Here is a 20,667-nt window from a genome sequence, read left to right as displayed (position 1 = left end):
CCAGGGATCGAATGTGCACCCGCTGTAGTGGAAGAGCAGCGTCCTAACCACTGGACCACCAGGGCATTCCCCGGAAGTGGCTCTTCTCAAAGGGCAGGCTGAGGGAAACGGAAACGCGAACCATCATTTGGACAGGAATTTGGCAAAAGCTTGTCAAGCTGAGGATGTACCTGCCTATGGCAATAAGCGCCTTCCTGGGTGTCTCCTTCACAAGTGGATGTTCGGGGCTTTCTTGGTGGGTCAGTAAGGAATCCACCTGCCAGTGCAGGAGAAGCGGCTTCGATCCCCTGATCTGGGAGGATCTCACATGCCACCGAGCAACTAAGCCCGTGCTCTGGAGCCCGGGAGCCGCAACTACTGAGCCCACGTGCCACAGCAATTGAAGCCGGCACACCCTAGAGCCCGTGCTCCACAAGAGAAGCTCAAGCATCGCAACTAGGAAGGAGCCCCCACTCTCCGCAAATAGAAAAGAGCCTGTGCAGCAACGAAGACCCAGCACAGCCAGAAATAAATAAAAAGAAGGGGACGTGCACAGGTGTCCAAGGGTTGGCAAGACACAAAGCCACCATCTAAGTAGCAAGAGCCATCAGTTTGAAGAGTAAATCAAGTCTGCTGTCACACAATACAACACACAGCAGTGAACTGGAATAAACTTGAAATTTATCACGATGAATAAACAGCAAATAATGGTGAGCAGAAACAGCAAGTAGCGAAATGATGGTGGGTGGGTACTGGGTATTCATCTTGTGCCTCTCTGTATTTCCTTCATGCTTACATACACACAGGGCCCAAGGCCCCAAGGTTTTTTTTTTGGGGGGGGGGGAGGGGCGGGGAGCATGTTGGTTGTGTCACAAGTCTTGTGGGATCCTAGTTCCCCGACCAGGGAGGGATTGCACCCACGCCCAGTGGGAGCTGGGAGTCCTGACCCCTGAACAACCAGAGAAGTCCCCTCGTTGAACTATTGATCTGCTTGGATCAGGTCGTTTTCTTGTTTTCTCTTCATCAGATTTTTGTGTTTCCTCTCTCCTGCCTCCTCTTGGATTATTTGAATACTTTCTTTTAAACTTATCTTTAGGTGTATCAGCATCTTTTAGTATTGCTCCCGGGATCACAAACATATCCTTACCTGTTCGTTATTTATGGATTGTCACGTCACTTACAGCGCAGAAGCTCTGCCCACACACAGCCCTGCTAACCCTCTTCTCCCCATCATTTCATGCTGTAGTTGTCATACGGAGCATATCAACACCCCTTACAAATGCCCACAAGTATTAACTTTTTAAAAAATATGTATTTACTCGTCTGTGCCAGGTCTTTCTTAGCTGTGGCTTGCAGGATTTAGTTTTCTGACTAGGGCTCAAACCCAGGTCCCCCTGCAGGGACGTCCTTAGACATGTATTTTTTGCTTTAAACAGTCAGAAATAAAAGGAAAAACATTTTTTCTCTATTTACGCCAGACTTGGGTGGGTGAGGCTGTTGCCTTATCTGTGCTATGGGTACAACAGTATCTACCCCCATAGTTGCTGTGAGGATTCAAGCAATTTAGCTGAAGTCTCATTATTTTGAAAGGTATCAAGTGGGTCGTGTGAGGACTTCAGCTGTTATTACACTCTTTGCCAACTAATACATAAACTTACATTTCCCTACCTGTGGAGGGCCAAGTAGGGGACACCTCAATAGATGGGACATTTATACTTTTCAATAAAATGCAAGAAACTGAAAAAAAGGGTCCGCAGTGGAAAGGGAAATCATGGACTGTAAGGCTGTGATGGGGCCAAAAGTTTACGATTTTTGGCCGCGCTGGGTCTTTGTTGCTGTGCACCAGCCTCCTCCAGCTGCAGCTCAGGGGCTCTAGAATTCGGGCTCAGCAGCTGTGGCGCTCCAGCAGAGCTGCTCCGCAGCATGTAGGGTCTTCCTGGACCAGGGATCGAATGCAGGTCGCCTGCATTGGCAGGTGGATTCTTAACGTCTAAGACAAGGGAGGCTTTTCTGAGTAGCCACCTTTTCACTAGAATGTTCAACCACTGAGAACCTAAGTTTGGTTATTACGCACACCAGAGACAAGAGAAGTGGGGTATGGAGTGGAGAGGCCTGGCAGAACCATTTCATTTGCTAACTTCAGCACCTCCCCCACCAAACATACGCTACCTTCAGACAGGATCCTTCTTCCCAAGTGGGCTGCATGTCCCGAGGTGTTTGAACCCACAGGATAATCACCGTGGACTTCCTGGAGACTTAGGGAAATCTATTCTTAAGGTAACACCAACTTGTAACATGGAAAAATATGAAATCTGAAAGCAAGGAGAATTAAGCCTTTTTCTTGTCCAGGGCTGGAAGTTTCCAGCACCACCCTCCAGATTCCCAAGGGGTCATTTCGGGGTCACTCAAGTCTCTGCCATTACAGGTACAGGGGTGGAAAAGTTTGAAAAGTTGCAGAGAAGATTCTAAGACAGTTTTGTTTTTAATCCATCCAGACCCGTCTGCTCCCCCTTGTGACCGACGCCCCACATTGCAAAATAAAGGGTGTAATTAGCTCAGATTTTCCAAGACCCTGTGAAATTTTTGCAAGGAACCCCTGATTCAACACTCTAGGGCCCAGAAAAGGGCTGCTCCAGAAATAGAGCCTAGCCTCACCTCAGGAGGGGGCAGAGAGAACCAGGAGGGGGGAGAATTGAGTCCCTCCTCCCAGAGGAGATCCGTGCTTTTCTTTTCTCACTGACATCAACAGGGCTGAAACAGAGAAGCTGATTTATTCATTCTAACCAGCCAATTTACATATGGGGAGAAAGCCAAGTGTGGGTGAGGAACGCATTCCAGGTGGACACACGCTCGGGCCGCTGAGTAAAGATACATTTGGCACTCCAGCGACTGCTCTGACCCGTCCAGCTGTGGGACTTGGGGCATTTTACTTCGGTCTCACTTAACTGCTATGAGATCACTGCTCACTTTTACTCCTTTCCCACTATTATTACATTACAATTGCTGTCACTGCGAATAGCCACTACTTAACGGAATTATTTGACAACAAGACTCAAGCTTCTATGTGCTTTAGAATATGAGCATGCTAACTTTTGCTGCATTGCTCAGGAAAACAGTGGCAGGAATGGTGACAGAGGGGAGGGCCTCCGTGTTGTGTTCAAGCATCCAGGGATACATCTTCAGGTTTAAACAGGCCATTGCTCCCTGTCAGAGGAAGAAGTTTCTCACATGGAAGAAAAACAAATCTTAAAGCAAATAACTTTATTTCTATCATTCCTTTTTGAAGAACCAAAGAAATATAGAAAATATAAAAAACACACGAACAGCTGCGATTCAGGGGGGTAACAAGAAGGACCAACACAGCCCTTCAATGCGACAGCCTGCAGCACGACTGCCTTCACCTGTGAGGGGCTCTGCAGGAAGACAGGCCGGCTCCCCCGTCCCACCTCAAAGCCAAAGAGTCAGGCTGGCTTCCCAGGGGTGGGACCCAGGAATCTGCCTTTTTAAACAAGCTTTCCCATTAATATTCCACTGGCAAGGCCTCACCCTAATACCCAAGAGAATTTGGTAATACTTCCTCTCTTTCAAAATCCAGGCTGGAACTCAACTAATCCTAAACTAAAACTCAAGAACAGCACACCAGATGGCACCTGTTGTTTCGCAGAGCTTCAACCTTTGGTGGAGATACACTCCGCCCGCCATGTTTTTGGCTCTCTTAAGGGCACCTGTCTACACTTGGAACTGTGGTTCTGACGTGTGGTTTCACGGCCCAGGGCATTATTCCCCACCTGAAGTCACGCTCCTCGCTGTGTGACATCAGGTGGGGACTGAGGACAAGAAGGTGGCGAGAGGCTCCTAGGCCACCAAGTGTGCTGGTTCCTGGCTGGGGACTTCCAGGAACTGGCCGAGCAGGCGAGCTGGGAGGCCTGGGGCGAGGAGGAGACTGTCAGGACCCAGGCCCCTGTGCAGCCACTAGTGCTGCGCAGCCTCGTGCCTCACAGGAAATGGTTGGTACTGGTTCAGTGACTTGGTTTTTCCCCCGCCTGGAGAGGCCTTCATGGGGGAGGGGAGGGGATCAATCGCACAAGGGCGCCGTGCAGTCAGCATCTCTGGGGCCGCAGAGTCTTGGGTTCAGCTGGGGCCCAGGCACTCCACAATCCCGTTCCCCTTCATGCCATCGAAGAAGAAGAAGTTGTTGTGAGGGGGGTCCCTCTGAGACAGGGCCTGCGGAGGGAAATAAGAAGGTTCAGCTCAAGTGCTTAAAAGGGGATACGAGGGAGAAAAGAGAATAGACCCCTGAACCGAGACCTTCCCAAAGCAACGTGGAGAGTGGTTCTCGAAAGAGGCCGACTTTGCTCCCCAGGGGCTATTTGGCCAGGTCAGAAAACAGTTCTGACTGTGACTCTCCTGTCCCTGCACTCTGTCCCCTACCAGCTGTGTGCCCTTGAGCAGACCATTTAGCCTCTCAGACCTTTACGTTCCCCGCGTAAAATGAAAACAACAACTGTTTTATCCTGGGGATTAAGAGAGATGCTTTACCTCCAATATCTAAAACAATGCTTAACTCAGAGAAGCACCAATGGCAAATGGCCGTAATAATTACTTATGAACATTCCACTGAGAAAGGCAGTGAATGATCATTCTGACCCATCTGGGAGCACAGCCTCTGTCACCTGGGGGGACACACACCGACACTCCCAGGGGAAGGCAGTGCTGCTGGCCCTCCACGGGACACACCAGGGTGGGCATCCAGAGGGCCTGGGAGATTCTAGTCGGCCATGGAAATGGTCATCATTTCATCCGGTTAACAGGTCAGAGCACTTTTAAGAGACGGAGTGACAGTCCCTGGGATTACATGCTGGACCACGAGTGACCTGTGTGGACCAGGGCAAGGTCCAGAGGTGACAGTGAGTTTTCTAAGACATTCTCAACCCAAGAAGGGTTACTGTTTAAAGAGGAGGACATCACCCACGCAAACTGCAACCTGCCAAGGTGCCCGGGAGCTCCATGCAGTCAGTCACTCCTCAGGCAGGCCTGCCTTTACAAAGCTGGGCCCTGAACCGCTCCTCCTTGAACTAAGCGCCAATTCCAGTCCTCGTCTGTAAAATGGAGATGATTATACCTATTCCAAGTGCTTACTCTGGAACAAACTGTTCTTCTGGAGAGGAGGTGTTGACCTGGTGTCAGAGGGTGGCTTCTCTGAGCTTGCATAGGAAAACCCAAACAAACGGCCTCAGCCTATTAGGGTTCCTGGTGAGTATGAAACGCGATCCAGCTTGTAAGATGCCGGCCACAGAGCAGATTCTCAATAAATGGGAGCTGCTACTGCTCGAACAGGAGGTCCTTTCCCAATATCTGAGGCCCCCAGGCACTCAGCCAGGTCGAAGGACACACAGGTGGATCCCAGACGCAAGAACCCACGTTCCAGGAGATGGCACGACGCATTTTCACATGGAGCCTGGTAAGGCTGCTGCTGTCAACTCTCACCTCTAGTGCTGTAGGAGGGGAGACTGCCCACCAACAGTGAAAGGTAAAGAAGAATGATTAAACCCAAGGAAGGAGGATGAGACAGGACAGGACTAGAATGTGTGGTGTCTGGAAAGATACAAGGAAGGAGGGGAACAGACGATTCCCAGGGAACAGACTTGTACATCTGCCCCCATCTCCCAATGTTTACGTTTTACCGTGGTCAGAGGGCCCCACCAGGGAGAGGGCGGAGGTCTGCCGCCCTCAGATGGCAGGCCTTTACCGCCAGCTGGCTGGAGCTGGACCGGTGTTAAGTGAGGGGGAGTGGCAGGGACAAGACAGCAGGGCATGGGGTGAACGCGGGGCCAGGGGGAACGTACTTCCGAAGGGGGAGGGGAGATTCCAAACACGCCTGCAGCCAGGAACGCAGAATGCTCTGGCCATGGGACAGACAGGAACAAGATGCAGGCCACAGCTGTGCCCGGCGGCAGGAGGAGGGGCGCCCGGAGGCGGGACTGGGGCGCAGGCGCCGCGTGCCCCTGCACACAGCGGGGCAAGACCGCCTGCCCAGCCCACCACCTCCATCCCATGCAAGAAAGTCAGGAAGCAGCATCTCAGCGGGATGCGTGGAGGTGAGGCTGAGGGCACCCGAGACCTGCTGGCCAAGGGCTGAAGAGCATGGGCCCAGGAGCCGGACGGCATGAGCTTGAATCCCGGCCTCACCGCTGCTCTGCATCTCAGTGCAGGGATCGCAGCAGCTCCTACCTCATGCGCTGTTGTGAGGATCAAACGAGTCTATCAAGTTGAGAACAAGGAGTCCAAGCAGTGGGTGCAGAATGGGCTTTCAACAAATGCTATCTAGCGACTTCCCTGATGGTCTAGTGGTGGGGAGTCGACCTGCCAATGCACGGAACACGTGTTCGATCCCAGGTCTGGGACGATTCCACGCACCAAGGGACAGACAATTAAGCCCGTGTACCACAACTAGGGAACCCACATGTCCTCGAGAAGCCACCACAATGAGCAGTCCATGCCCCACAACTGGAGAGTAGTCCTGACTCTCTGCAACCAGAGAAAGCCCTCTGGCAGCAACAAGGACCCAGCAGAGTCAAAAAAAGAAAGTCCTAGAGAAAACTATGTTTAAAATAAATAAGTGTTATCTATGCTCTCATCATCGTAGGATACAAAAACATACTAGGTTCCCACTCTCCCCTTGCTGTTCCATCACTGTACTCTTTCCTGCCAAGTCTCTCTACAGGCAGTCTCAGAGTCCTTCTCAACACAGTCCTCCCGCAGCCACCACCGACTCCCCAGGCCGGGGGCCCAAGGCGAACCCTGCCAGCAGCCTGGGCAGGCAGAAGCGGGGTGAGGCCGCACACAGCAGCGCGTGCCTCTCCTCTCCTCCCACTGTGCCTCCCACTGCCTACGCCACAGAGTGAGACTCAGAAAGAATCTGATCCAGAGAATGATCAGGGAAGAAAAGAGAGGGAAAAAGCCTTAAGAAGATGGTGGGACCATGAGATTGCGTCAACTGTTTTTGAAGCAAGTGTGCAAACCAAGACAAAGCAGGGGAAGTTGGTCCACTGTTCCAAGTCCACTTCAGTGGTTAAGATGTGCACAAGGCAAATTCATCACTTTAGGAAAATATCAAAGTCCCCCAAGAAAGGAACACATACTGGGGGGTATGCTACAGTTCTGATAACCCAAATGCTCCAGAAGAGACTTCAAAGTGCCGTGCCAGGTACTAAACACATGACCCTGTGTGAAAGCTCCCCTTTCGAGAGGGAGAAGGACATCTGCCTAACGTGGGTACAGGGCACGCTGGGCAGAGCCTTGTGGGCTCTGGGCACAGGGCTTGAGTTCCTCTGGTGCTGACTCCCCTGCTCTACACTCGCCCACGGGGTGCGAAGTAACGAGAGGGAACTCTGACGCCATGGCATGAGCGGAGGGAAACTGGAGCAGACAGGAGCAGTACAGGCTGTGGAGGCCCTTCTTTGGGCCTCAGTGTCCACCCCTTAAGTGTGAATCAGGACAGTGCCCACTTTACAGAGCTGTGAGCAGAATCTGTGGCAAATGTCACAACACCAGATAGCTGGGTGGTATAGTTAGGGGACGGCAGACAGCCCCGTGGGCTCTGTGTCCAGTTCTGGGCTTATCAGCACGAAGTAGGCACTCCCAAGGCCATTTGCTGAAGGCCCCACGTGAATGGGCTGGAGAGAAGGGGATGAAGTGGAAAAAGGGAGGGAGAAAGGGAACAGGGAGGTCAGGAGACAAGGATGACTGGGTCTGAGAAACCAGGCAGCTCTCTAAGACAGCTCTGGGTTCTCTGTCCGCACATCCAAGGTCCTAGTGCGGAGGGCCAATGATCTTCCATGCCACAGGGACTTTTTACCTTCACAATTTCCTGGGCCAGGATCCCTCCAACCACTGCACACACTGGGGCCATCTCAGAGAAGCAGTACCTAAAAGAGAAGACATGTGAAACAGAGCTCTGAGCAACAGGAAGGCTGGTGTGGACATCTGGGAGAAGTCAGTGGTGGGTTTGCCTGAATGAAAACATCTCCCACCAGGAGGAGTCAATTCAGACAGCAATGCTAATACTCGTATCTAGGTGTGAAAAGTAAATCTGATCCAGGTTAGTAGGTGGCGAGAAAGACATCTGAACCTTGGCAGGCAAGAACTGTTTCACAACTTCTTTTTTTTTTTGAAGTTAAAGGATAAGACTATATCTGTGCATCCTAAAAATAAAGCCCTACAAATACCAGATGTTTTGGTGCCCCGGTCACATTCTCGCAATTCTCTTCTGTCCCACAATGGGCAGTGGGTTCAATATGCTAGTCCCAGACAAATGTCCGGAGCAGGCCTGTGTTAACATGCAGACAGCTTGGCAAAGTCGGGGTCTGAAATTAAAGCATGGGAGGAAAGAAAAGTCTTCACTACCCACATAGATACCAACCCTTCTGGGCCAAGAGGGGGAACCCAGAGGACAAATTTTAGCTAATACTGTCACCTGCCCCTCCCAATCATCCATCCCAGACAGTCAAACGCTGTCTCCCACCACCTCCCTCCAGGAAGCCTGCCTCGCCAGCTCCCACTCCTGAACACAAAGGGGTTTCTAGAATGAGCAGATTGAGGTGCAGGCAAGTTAAACGGAAAACTTCTCTCTGGAGCCCTACTGAGAGAACACTTCCAGTCTTCTTGCTTTGGTACACACCCTTCCAGACATTTTTAAAAGGGCACATATCTAAATATATATAATTGAAAACCCAGGTCACAGCAACTACTATTCACTGTGCCCCATGACCTACGGAGGGATATTTAAGCTGGTGGACTCTGTGGTCATATACCTTGGTAGAGCCGTCCAAACAGCTCCTTATGGCAAATTCCTAAATATAGAATTGCTGAGTCCTGATGCTCTCCAGAAAGGCTCGATCCATTCAACTCCCACTAATTAGGCTCGGGGTGACCATCTCCTTACCCCCTGGCTGGGACCAGCACCCCCATCTGTTAATCTACGGAGGCAACTTTTCCTCTTGCATACCAAGGTCCTCTGAGGAACTATAAAACCTAACAGAGAAAACTATAGCCAGGAGAAACTAGTCGCCATAATTCTACTCCTCAAAGATAGTCAATTTTTTCCTTTAAAAAAATTCTCCTTTATTCTATGTGATCCTACTATAAAAATTTAATGTTCTACTTTTTTTCTCTTAAAAGAATATAATCTTAAAAAATAAAGAGTATCATCTCAACAAAATGCCAGTAAATCAAAACAGCAACATACACATGATCACTTCAACTGACACAGAAAAAGCATGGGACAAAACACAGCACCCTTTCGTGATAAACACACTCAACAACTGGGAACAGAAGGAAATTTCTTCAAACTGATAAAGGACATCTACAAAAATCCACAGCTAATATCACACTTAAGGGCAAAACACTGAAATATCAGGAACAAAACAAGGATGTCTGCTATCACCACTTCTATTCAACACTGTCCTGGAGGTTCCAGCCAGGGCATTTAAGGAAGGCAGGAAAGAGGCACAAGGGGCATCCAGACCGGAAAGAAAGAAGTGATATGTCTTCACAGATGACATGATCTGGTACACAGACAGTACTAAGGAAACCACAGAGAAATTATCTGAACTACTGAATTATTTGAATCAAGGCTGCAGAATACAAGATTAACATACAAAAAAAAAAAAAAAAACCAATCTATTTCTATACATCAGCAACGAACACCCTCAAGATGAAATGAAGAATTCCATTTACAACAGCATCCAAAAGAATAAAATATTTCAGAATAAATTTAACAACAGATGTTTAAGACTTACTCTATGAAGACTACTGTTGAAAGAAATAAAAGACTTAAATAAATGGAAAGATATTCCCATGTTCATGGATCAGAAAACTTTGTTAAGACAGCAATACTTTCCAAATTATTCTATACATTTGACATAATTCCTCTCAAAATTCCAGCTAACCTTTTTTGTAGAAATGGGAAAATCCACCCTAAAATTCTGCATGAGACCCAGAATAGTCAAATAATCTTGGAAAAGAAGAGCTAACGTTGGAGAACCCACGTCCCAATTTCAAACTTCCTACTACAAAGCTCCAGTAATCAAGACAGTGTAGTACGGCACAGGACAAATTCAGTGATTTTCCTCCCTCTCTGGTTCATGGAATGAGTAATTTTAAATTTCTTTTAAAATTATTTTAAAAACAAAAAAATTTTGACCACACCACCTAGCATGTGGGATCCTGTGTTTCCTGACCAGGCACTGACCCTGCACCCCCAGAAGTGGTGAAGTGCAGAATCTTAATCACTGAACCACCAGGGAAGTCCCTATTTTAAAAAATTTTTATACAGTTTTAAAGGTCATTTTCCATTTACAGTTATTAAAAATACTGGCTAATACTCCGTGTGTTACACAGTGTAAGTTCACCAAAGGACATATACTACATTCCAATTCCACTTAAACAAGATGCCCACAACGGTCAAATTCATCAAGAAAGAAAGAGGCTGCAAGGGGCTGGGGACACACAATGGGAAGTCAGTGTTCAGTGGGGACAGAGGTTCACTTTGGGATGAGGACCAAGTTCTGGAGACGGGTATCAGTGACAGGCGACAAGAGTGCGAACGGACTTCACGCCACTGATCTGTCCATTTAAGAATGGCTAAAGTGTTAGAATTTATGATGTGTGCATTTTACCATAATGCAAAAATTTAACAGCACAAGTTATATTACATATATACATTATGAATGTTTGTCATATATGTTTATAACAGTGAAAAACTACAAATAACTGAAGTACCCACCAAGCAGGTAACGGTTAAATGAAAACCATTCAGTAGACAATGACACATGCGGCAGTACAGGCGAGGTTACGGGTCTTTACTTGTGACACAAACAGATCCATGAGATGCTGGAAAAGGAAGGCTGTGGTATGAAAAGTGTGATCATTTTGGTATTTAAAAAGAGAAGACACATGAGTAAATACACACACAGATGTCTGAGAGGCTAAACCCCCAAATTAAACCCCAAGCCAGCACTGGTGACTTCTCACTGGGAGGAGCTATGGGAGATCCTTTTCTTCCCTTTTCTATTTTTTGGCAATGGGCATCTGTTACCTTCATAATCAGAAAAGCAACTGAGCTCTCTGAAGAGAATAAATAACATGAAGGACGGGACAAGCAGATCACAGACAGATGAGGGAAATGGAGACTTGGGCACAGCTTTCCCTCCTCAAGTGAGCGCACCCTGCTTGGAGCTGGCAGTGGGCAATTTGTGCAGGCAGCTCAGCTGCCAGACGGCAGCTCGATTCCCCGCCACATCCCCAGCGCATCTCCCCCAGCCTTATCTGCACTGGCCATGGCCGGCTGTTAAGAGGCCATCAAACACCTCTCACTTAAAGGGCAATAGAGAGGGAGTGCCTGAGCACGGGAGGGCATAGACATGAGGGCATAGACACGGGAGAGCTGTTTCTGCAAAGAGGACTGGGAGGGTGGGGGGAATACAACACTCTGTGGAGAGGAAACCAGCCAGCAGCGAGACAGGCTGTGAGCAGTGAGGCTGTGGCTCTCTCCTTCTGGGAAGTGGGGGCTCTGCCACTGGCTGGTGATGCCTAAGCAGGCCATTCATCACTCTCAATGCCCAAATCGGTCACTCGGCTGCACACTCATGGCCTGGCACTGGCACTAGGTGTGCTCACTGGCCCGGATGGGACTACTGAAGCCGGACACCTGTGGGAACCTGTTCTCCGTGGGCCGTCCCCCGGGACAGGGACCCCATCCCAGGCGGTGGTGTCATTAGCCCCTGAACTCCCTCCCGGTTCCAACTTACAAGAGTGCCTGGTATCCAGGTGCCTCTTTCTGGCTGAGGGCTCAGCAGGCGATTCAAAGCCCCACTGCTGGTCTTAAACTGGCTGAGGCTTGTCAGTGTCTAAGTGAGGTCCCCAGACATGAGTACACAAGGAAAAGACTAGGGAAGGGTGGGACCACCATTCACTTTCTTGCTGAATAGGAACCAAGGTACTAGGCTGTCCCCAGGGATCAGTGGTGTGGGCAAATCTTGGTCAGCTACTTACTAAAACCTTGGACACATGACTGTATCTTTCGGAGCCTCAGTTAACTCACGGGGAAATAATAATACACCCTTCAAGGACTTTAACAACCATATGGCTGCACTGGTAAAGCACTGAAAGCCTTCACTACACCGTGCTTCCATTATTATCTGTGTAACCTCAGGCTAGTGACTGGACTTCTCTGAGCTCTAACTCAGCTTCCCCTCTCCTATAAAATGGGGTCTTGTCAAGACAGGGCACATACACAAAGCAGCTACCACAGTGCCTGGTACTGTAATAGCTGCTCAGTGGATTCTAGCCATCATTATTGCAGCTACAAGCGGGGCACAGCAAGGCAGCTTACAGAGTCCCTCAAAGATGTGGAGAGAGAGTGGAAGTAAGCAGATGATCCCAAAACTGTCTGGGAGGGATTCCTAACTTAGTCTCCCTTTGGAGAGACCAACAAACCCAAAACCTGACTGTGTATAAGAACAAAGGACTGGTCCCTGAGGCTGAAAGCATCGCAGTGCCCAGGGGTGAAGATGCTGGGAACAAGGATGCCATTGCAGCCGAGGGTATAAACTGATGGGTCATCAGCGGAGGGCAAGGGCAGTATCTACCAAATGATAAACCCATCCTTCTGACCCGTCACTCCCTTGACCCTGCAGTTATATCTGAACACATACAAGGTCCCCTCCATTTTTCATATACTGTTGTTATACCAACAGAGGGGCGGACGGCTGCGGGGGGGGTGTGGGTGGGGGTGTGTGTGTGGCAGAATGTGGCAAAGGAGGCTCTCTCCTCAGGGCTTTTCAGTCTTAATAAAGCATCTCTCCAAATTAAGGCAAATGCTAAACACAGACATTTATCAATCTAAACTCAACTGTGATAAATAGTCAGACCAACCTGACAAAGTCTTCAGGAAGCAGATCAGGATTGACACCCAGGGCGTCAAGCACATCATTCCGTATCTGGAGCAACAACTCAGAATCTTCCCCAAAGGTATCAGAACTAGGATCTCTTCCTTTATCTGTGCGAAACTTCAGGAGCACTGGGAAAGGAAGAAGTCAGGTTAAAAAACCAAGTCTTTTCACAACTGAAAAGAAAATGATGTGATCAAAAAAGGTCTTAATTTCCAAAACATACAAAGAGCTCATAGAACTCAAATGGGCAGAAGACCTGAATGAACATCTCTCCAAAGAAGACATACATGTGGCTGTCAGGCTCATGAAAAGACGCTCAATGTCACTAACCAACAGAGAAATGCAAATCAAAACTACAAAGAGGTAGGTACCACCCCACACTGGTCAGAATGGCCCTCAATTAAAAAAAAAAATCCGCAAATAATAAATGCTGGAGAGGCTACAGAGAAGAGGGAACCCTCCTACATTGCTGGTGGGAATGTAAACTGGTGCAGCCACTATGGCAAACAGTATGGAGGTTCCTCAAAAAAAAAAAAAAAGAGTTGCCATATGATCCAGCAATCCACTCCTGGGCATGTATCTAGACAAAACTGCAATTCAAAAAGACACATGCAGCCCCATATTCAAAGCAGCACTATTCACAATAACCAAGACATGGAAACAACCTAAATGTCCATCGACAGATGAACGGATAAAGAGGCTGTGGTGTGTATACACAATGGAATATTGATTCAGCCACAAAACAGAATGAAATAAAGCCATGTGCAGCAAGAGGGATGGACCCAGAGATTATCATACCAAGTGAAGTACGTCAAAAAGAGAAAGACAAAAACCACATATCACTTATACGTGGGATCTAAAATGCGACACAAATGAACTTATCTACGAAATAGTAACAGGCTCACAGACCCAGGGAACAGACTCGTGGCTGCTAAAGGGGAAGGACGGATTGAGAGTTTGGGATTAGCAGATGTAAGTTATTATATATAGAACGGAATAACAACAAGATCCTAAGGTATAGCTCAGGGAACTATATTCAATAACCTGTGATAAAGCACAGTGGAAAAGAATGTCTGTATATGTGAATCAACTTTGCTGTAGAGCAGAAATTAACACAACACTAAATCAACAGTACTTCAATAATTTTTTTCGTAATAAATACTTACAAATGTTGATAATAAAACAAATTTTTTTTCATTCTACAGGAAGTACATTAATTAAAATGTGGGCCAAGTGAAAGGTTAACACTTTTCATTTATTCAACAAACATAGTCAGAAAGGTAATCAAATAATGACAAAAATGACTAAAATTCCTGTGACGAGAGCCATGACAGTACAACAGAGTCTGACATCCTCTATAGGGTCTGTTAAGCAAAGCTTCCCTGCGTCAGCACCATGAGTGAAGTCTGTGTGGGTTTGGGAAGAAAGGTCCAAGAAGCTTTTAGCGCAGGGAAAAGGCCCTGTTCTGACCCAGGAGAGACGTCAGGTGGAGGAGGCATGCATGCTAGGCACAAGTTCAAAGGATGAACTGCTTCCAGCCAGAAGAGGCCAGCCAAGGGCTCGGACACATCAGACAGGCGGATCGTTACAAACAAACCCTCCCATACTTAATACAACTGCTACGTCAACCTCCAGAAAGGGATGTTTCATTTTGGATGTGAACTAGAGGAAGTGTTCAGATGATGGCAGCAAATCAGAGCTACCGTGGAACGAGCCCTGAACAAGACTTGAACTTGTAAGCCAAATGAAAAGACACAGGCATGAACAGAAGACCGATCAAAACATGAGCCCCTTCCACTGCCTCGTCCAGATGTTACTGCAGGCGGGCTGGGGGGCACTCTTGTCCCCACCATGCTCTCCAAGGCAGGCAGAGCCTCCTCTCCAGGCAGTGCTCCTCCCACAGCACACAGGCTGTTTTGGAGCAAAGGGAGAGATAGTAGATCCTGGGGGGCCCTGGGAGGGCCCTTCACACTCACAGTTCACCAAGTGCTTCCACTAAGTCTCATCAGTGTTTGCTGACGAGTTCACTGAAAAAGTGAACTCATCCCCCAAATCATACTCCCTCCCTCTCAGTACAAGGAGCTCTCCTCTAAAAGTTAAAGGTGAATGGGAAAAGTTAAAGGTGAATGGGCAATTGTCGTGGGGCTCTTTAAAAATGCAAATGTTTGGATCTAACCTCAGACTAGGGAATCATCAACCTTCTCTTTGTTTTCTTCAGACTCACACACAGTTTTTGTGATGAGCAGCCCAGTGGAGAACAGCTCTCCAAGAAGTAGTAAGAATTCATTCATTCGCCAGCATGAGTGAGCAGGGCTGACCTAGGTGTGCCCGGTGGACTTAGGTGCCAGAGTCCAGTGGTGAGCAAGGTCTCTGCAGCCTGAAGGTGATGGGGGAGGACAGGATATTAAAGGCCAGGACAGACAGCTCCACTGCAGCCTGAGAGAAGTTCATAAACAGTTATACAGAGTTCTCAGAAGACCCCACACAGCGGAGGTCCGGGTTAAAGAAGATGCAAACTGCTGCTGGGCTATGCTTTTCTCAGTGCCAGTATCAGAGAAAGACTGCTAGTCACACGCCCTGGACAGGGCTCTGCACATCAGAGGGCTTGTCCTCTTTTCTTTAGAAGGTTCCAGAACACCTGCTTCGGATACTGTTTGCAGTCTGGGAATGTTACTCTCCTCTCCCTTCCAAGAATACAGCTTCTACAACCCTTGATTCGGCCCGACCATTTGGCAGCCAACTCAAAGCCAATGTCCATCCGGATGCTGGCTAACACGGACATGCCATTACCTAAGTTCAACTTCTACCTCTGCAGATGTGTCGCTGGGATTCTGATCTGGACTAAACAAGTGCCTTCAGGCGAGTGTGTGGGGACAGGGTGGAGGAAAGGCTGTGGAAGTGGTGAGGAATCGCTGAGACCGAGCCTCTTTGCCAACAAGGTCCTGTGAAGACAAATGAACCTGGAAATCTCTGGTCCAGTCAAGAGGACATTCTAAGCGGACGGTATCAAATGTCAGCCCTCATCCTGTCCATCACTCTGGAGAAGACAGACCCAGTGTGCACGTCAGTGTTGCCTGAGCAGATGCTTGTAATGCACAGTCCAAGGGCCAGGGAGAAGCAGGTGGGAAGCGAATGAGGCTGCAGGACTGCAGCTGGGGCCCTGCCTCTTCTGTGTCACTGGGGCAGAAGCACGAACTGTCACAAGGGACACCAGAGAGGCTCATTTTTTAAGCCCTCGCCGCAAAACTTTTCACCTTCTGGTTATGGAACACAGCTCTTGAAGCAAACTCAGACTATTGTAACAACTCCAAAACAAACAGTGCCTACTCCATGCCAGGCACCTTTCTAAACCTTTTATGTCCACAATAACCAAGGGAGGGAGGGAGGTCCTGATACGCTCGCTTCCCCCCTTCACAGGTGAAGAAACTGAAGTCCAGAGACTGAACAGTTTTTTCCATGGGACTGCCAATGAGGAGTGTCACAGAACTGCCAATGCTGGCACTCAGAATCTCTGCTTCTGAACCCTAACTGACGCAGCAGAAATCCAGGACCATGAGGAATGCAGCCCAAGGACCCCAGGTGGTCTGGCTCTTTGCCCGCCACCTTAAGAGAACTCCTGCTCGACCACATTTTGGTGAGATGCATTTTCCAGACGGGCCCTGCTCTCTCTCAACTGGTCCATTCATTTTAAGTTCCTAGCTCTTCGGGTGAGAAGAGGAGGCAGGGGCCATACGAGCCCTGGCCCATCCATCTTCAGAGGGTAAGACCGGTTTCATCTCGGAAAAAAAGGCGGCGGCGCTCAGAGGACGAGCAGAGGCCGCCAGCAGCTGGCCCCGCTGTTTCTCTGGGCCCCTTGCCTGTTCCTGGTGCGGGCCGCCTGGACGTGGGCCGGCAGCCTGGCACCGTCTAGAGGCCTCACTGACCACATCTGAAGTTCGCGCAGGGCCTCCGGGACGGGGGCCAGTCACTCCAGCCACTTATTTGCAGCAAAGCAAACAGAGGCTGTATTCTGTACTCTTTTTTTTTTTTCTTCCTTTAATGTCAGCACTCCAGTGAGCAGGGCTGGAGGGGGCGGGAAGAAGCCCAGTGTTCTAGACGGGCAGCAGCCTCAGAACTGACCGGAGCCCCTGATGGGTTCTTGCTTATTAAAGTCTCCTCTTTGTTCTGTCATCTGCCCTCCCAAATGGCCAGACATACACACATCACTGTTGACTCTGCATTTCTGGAGAGCACCTCCCAGCCAGTTTCCAGATTATGAAACTATTCTGTGAAGATCAAATACTGTTAGGGATGCCAAAAGATGACTCATCGAAACATATCAAAACACTGCACAAAATCAGAGTTCCAAACTTGATTAACTTCCTCTGAACCTTTTAATTAACTCAGGCTGCTGAAGTCCGGAGGTGGGGGGTGACATTCACTGCTACTGAGGACAGACTGGGGTCTCTGCTAGAGTTCAGGACTCGCCCATGCAACGGAGGAGACAAACTCTGAAAGGGAGACACTAAGCACCTTTTCCTGGATTAGAAGAAAAACTGTACGTGTGGATAAACTACTACTTTTGCAAAGAGAAATTAACCCAAATTCAAATTTAATCTGAATCAGACTACTAGATTAGTGTTATAATAGGAATCTGGGAAGCTATATTATTAATTATTCTATTTCTTTCTGAAAACTTTCATTGCATTTAAATGGCACAATTATATTTAGCATAATCACTAAGGCCATTCAAAAACTCCATTATTTTTGTAGGAAAAAAAATGAAGTCAACGTTGCAAACTAGCTCCAACCCAATTGCTGTTCCCCAAAAGAATTCATCTAAAGGAAAAAAGCCAAATCTCTGTAAAACTGCCTGGCTGGTGCCTAGAACTGTTCTATACCAGACACCCCTGCCTCACACCACTGGTGCTTCCCAACATTTTCCCCAAACTGGCTCACTCAAGAGACTCATTATCTCTGGGAATGGCCTGGAAATCGGATCCACTCCTGGGTGACATACATCTCCAAGAAAATGAAAAGGCGAGTTATCCTCTTAGCCAGCAGCCCATTTCCTAAGGCAAGACACCAGGTCTCCTCTTTAGTCAACTGTTCATTCAATAAACACACAGCGAGCACAGCCTCTGTGCCGGGGCCCGAGTGCAACAGAGCAAGCTGCACGCTCTGCCGTTCCGAGTATGTGTGAGGGCGACACACATCACAACGCACGGTAACGAGAGGCAGCACGAGAGGAGGAGCTGAGCGAGCACGACGGGGAGGAGAGGGCAGTCTCCCCGAGCAGCCGGACACCCCCTGCCCACCAGGCACAACCACCACATTTCAGCAGGTCCTCCAGACCTGAACGCTGACCCTTGCCACCTCCTGCCCTTGGAACTTGCCCGTGCTGCTCATCAGGGACCACTGTGCCCTCTCTGTGCAGAGCCCTTCCCCGGGCCTGGGCAGCCTGGAACCAGCAGATAGCTCTGACCCCTGATCTAAATCACTGTAACACTGGACCCTGACAACATCCCTAAGCCTCCTCCATAAAATGGGAAGCATCACAGCACTGAACTCATGCGGTTTAAGGATGAACAGAATGAATACAGGCCAGGCACCTTGGCCGGTGCCAGGGGAGCGTCGGGTCCATGGTGCTACTCCGGAACTGTCCGACCTCCATAAACCCACCTACATGGCCCTCAGAGAGGCTGACACACTGGCCTATGCTGTGACTCCTCACATGACTGAGACCACCACCAACTCAACAGTGAGCTCAGCAGGCGACCGTGCTTTGGCTCTAAATCGTGCATACTCCAGTAACTCTCCGCACCTTGCTCTTGGCCTTCATGGTCTCGATCACAATTTGAAACTTCATAGTCAAAGTGTCAGCTCACCTGTACGAAGATGGACCCGTCTCCTCACCAGCCTCTGGGGCTCTGTGGGGCAGACACACATCTGTCACATTCACCATTACCTACTGAGTGCCCAGCACGGGGCGGGCCCCCACTGCACACACTGAGCAAGTGTCGGTGCTTGGAGAAGGAAGGAAAGGAGTCACAGGGCGAGAAGGCTCACAACAAGGTGGCACAGGCCCCCACAGATCTAACCAGCCTGTTCCTGTGCTGACTGAACTGAATGGAGACCGCAAGATACCCAGGATGGTTCTGTTTCTTACCAAGGAATGTTCAGCCAGAGAAAAAAAGGAAAAAAAAAAAAAGACACACAGTGTACCACATCTGCCTCAAGAGGGAAACAAGATAGAAGCCTGCCTTTCAAGGCCACATTTGAGGGCCAAAGATGCAGAAGAGCCGGTCCACAGGCGTGGAGCTCAAAGGAGGGAAGGGGCTGGGCTGGAGGAAGCAGAGGCACGGTCTCCGGGAACCCCCATGAGGGCCTACTGGCTCTCAGCCTCTCTCACCTTTCAAGGCATCTGGTGGCATCTGGTCATCTGCTCAGCTCAGCTCCACCCCACTACCCGCTTCATTTACCTTTCTTAGTGTTCCTCTTTAACCCAGAAACTTGAAAGTATGTGCATGCACATATTCCTTCATTCATTTTCTTGTCCACAAACATTTCCTGAGCACCTGCACACCACCTCCACCCCATATGCTGAGCCGTGCTGGGACCCAAAAGGCGGAGATCACAGTCCACAGAGGGCACGCACATAAGCCCCTGTCTGTCACCACGGCCGCCCGGGCCTTTGACCTCTTTCTCCAGAGAACTTCACCCCCAGATTGGCCTGCCCTGAAGACTTTTTCTGAAACACCCCTGCTGAGCACCAAGTCCTGGCCATCCTTTCATCTCGCCAATGAAAGCTAGTCTCTGACCACATTCCATCTCAGTTCAGCAGAGAGAGAAAGAAAGCTGTCTGGTTATTTACAGCTTGCTGTCTTCTGAAGAAAACCTGAGGCAGCTGGATGAAAGTTGTTGATGGGAGAAAGGGGAGTCCTGCTTCTCAGAAATGACCTGCTGGGTTTTGCCTACCAAATGAAAGACCCAGATTACTCAACCTGAGCATGCAGCGGAGAGACTGGCTCACCCAGCCGTGCAAAGGTGCAGTACTGAGCGGCTTTATAAAAGGTCAGGCCCTGTGGCCAGTGATTTAATTATGTGCAAATGGTTGCCGCCGTTATTTATGCCACAATCTGGAAACAATCTCACATCCAATAATAGGATGATTACATAAAATATGATTGGAGTAGGAAATGGCAACCCACTCTAGTATTCTTGCTTGGAGAATCCCATGGTCAGAGGAGCCTGGTGGGCTACGGCCCATAGGATCACAAAGAGTTGGACATGACTGAGCGACTAAGCACGCATATAAAATATGACAGATTGACCAAATGGAGTATTATTCAGCTATCAAAATTATGTTTAAGCAGTTTTTGGTCACATGTTTGTTTCCTTAACATTTAGGTTTTTAAAACAGGGGCAGGTAATAGCCTATACTCAGAACGAGCTCTTCTAATAAAAACAGAATGAGGTGGGTACAACTGTGATCATCCTCCTGTCCAAGGTGGGAAACTAAGGCTTGGGCTTCTGATAGATTCCAAAATCACTACACCTCTAACCTCTATGTTGTACTGCCTCCCTGGAAGCAGAGAGAAGAGAGAATACAGACTGGTTTAAAAAAAGAAAAGAAAGTGTACTGGGACGACCCAGAGGGAGGGTATGGGGAGGGAGGAGGGAGGAGGGTTCAGGATGGGGAACACAGGTATACCTGTGGCGGATTCATTTTGATATTTGGCAAAACTAATACAAT

General features: G+C 48.8%; 1 protein-coding gene across 1 annotated transcript in view; it reads right to left on the bottom strand.

Annotated features, from left to right (window-relative positions):
• Positions 1 to 3,225: 3,225 nt before the first annotated feature.
• SAE1 (SUMO1 activating enzyme subunit 1) overlaps positions 3,226 to 20,667 on the bottom strand; it is a 61,944-nt gene continuing 44,502 nt past the window's right edge. The window contains exons 7-9 of the mRNA XM_010852657.1: positions 12,916 to 13,060; positions 7,838 to 7,907; positions 3,226 to 4,203 (exon numbers count right to left, since the gene is read on the bottom strand). Coding sequence (XP_010850959.1) covers positions 4,111 to 4,203; positions 7,838 to 7,907; positions 12,916 to 13,060 — 308 coding nt within the window. The 3' untranslated portion in view covers positions 3,226 to 4,110. The remainder of the gene's footprint in view (positions 4,204 to 7,837; positions 7,908 to 12,915; positions 13,061 to 20,667) is intronic.

This window comes from Bison bison, unplaced genomic scaffold (assembly GCF_000754665.1).
Source record: "Bison bison bison isolate TAMUID 2011002044 unplaced genomic scaffold, Bison_UMD1.0 scf7180017864313, whole genome shotgun sequence".
Taxonomy (NCBI): Eukaryota; Metazoa; Chordata; class Mammalia; order Artiodactyla; family Bovidae; genus Bison; species Bison bison.
The sequence above is the reverse complement of the archived record's forward strand: the minus strand, read 5'-3'. Positions and strand labels throughout refer to the sequence as shown.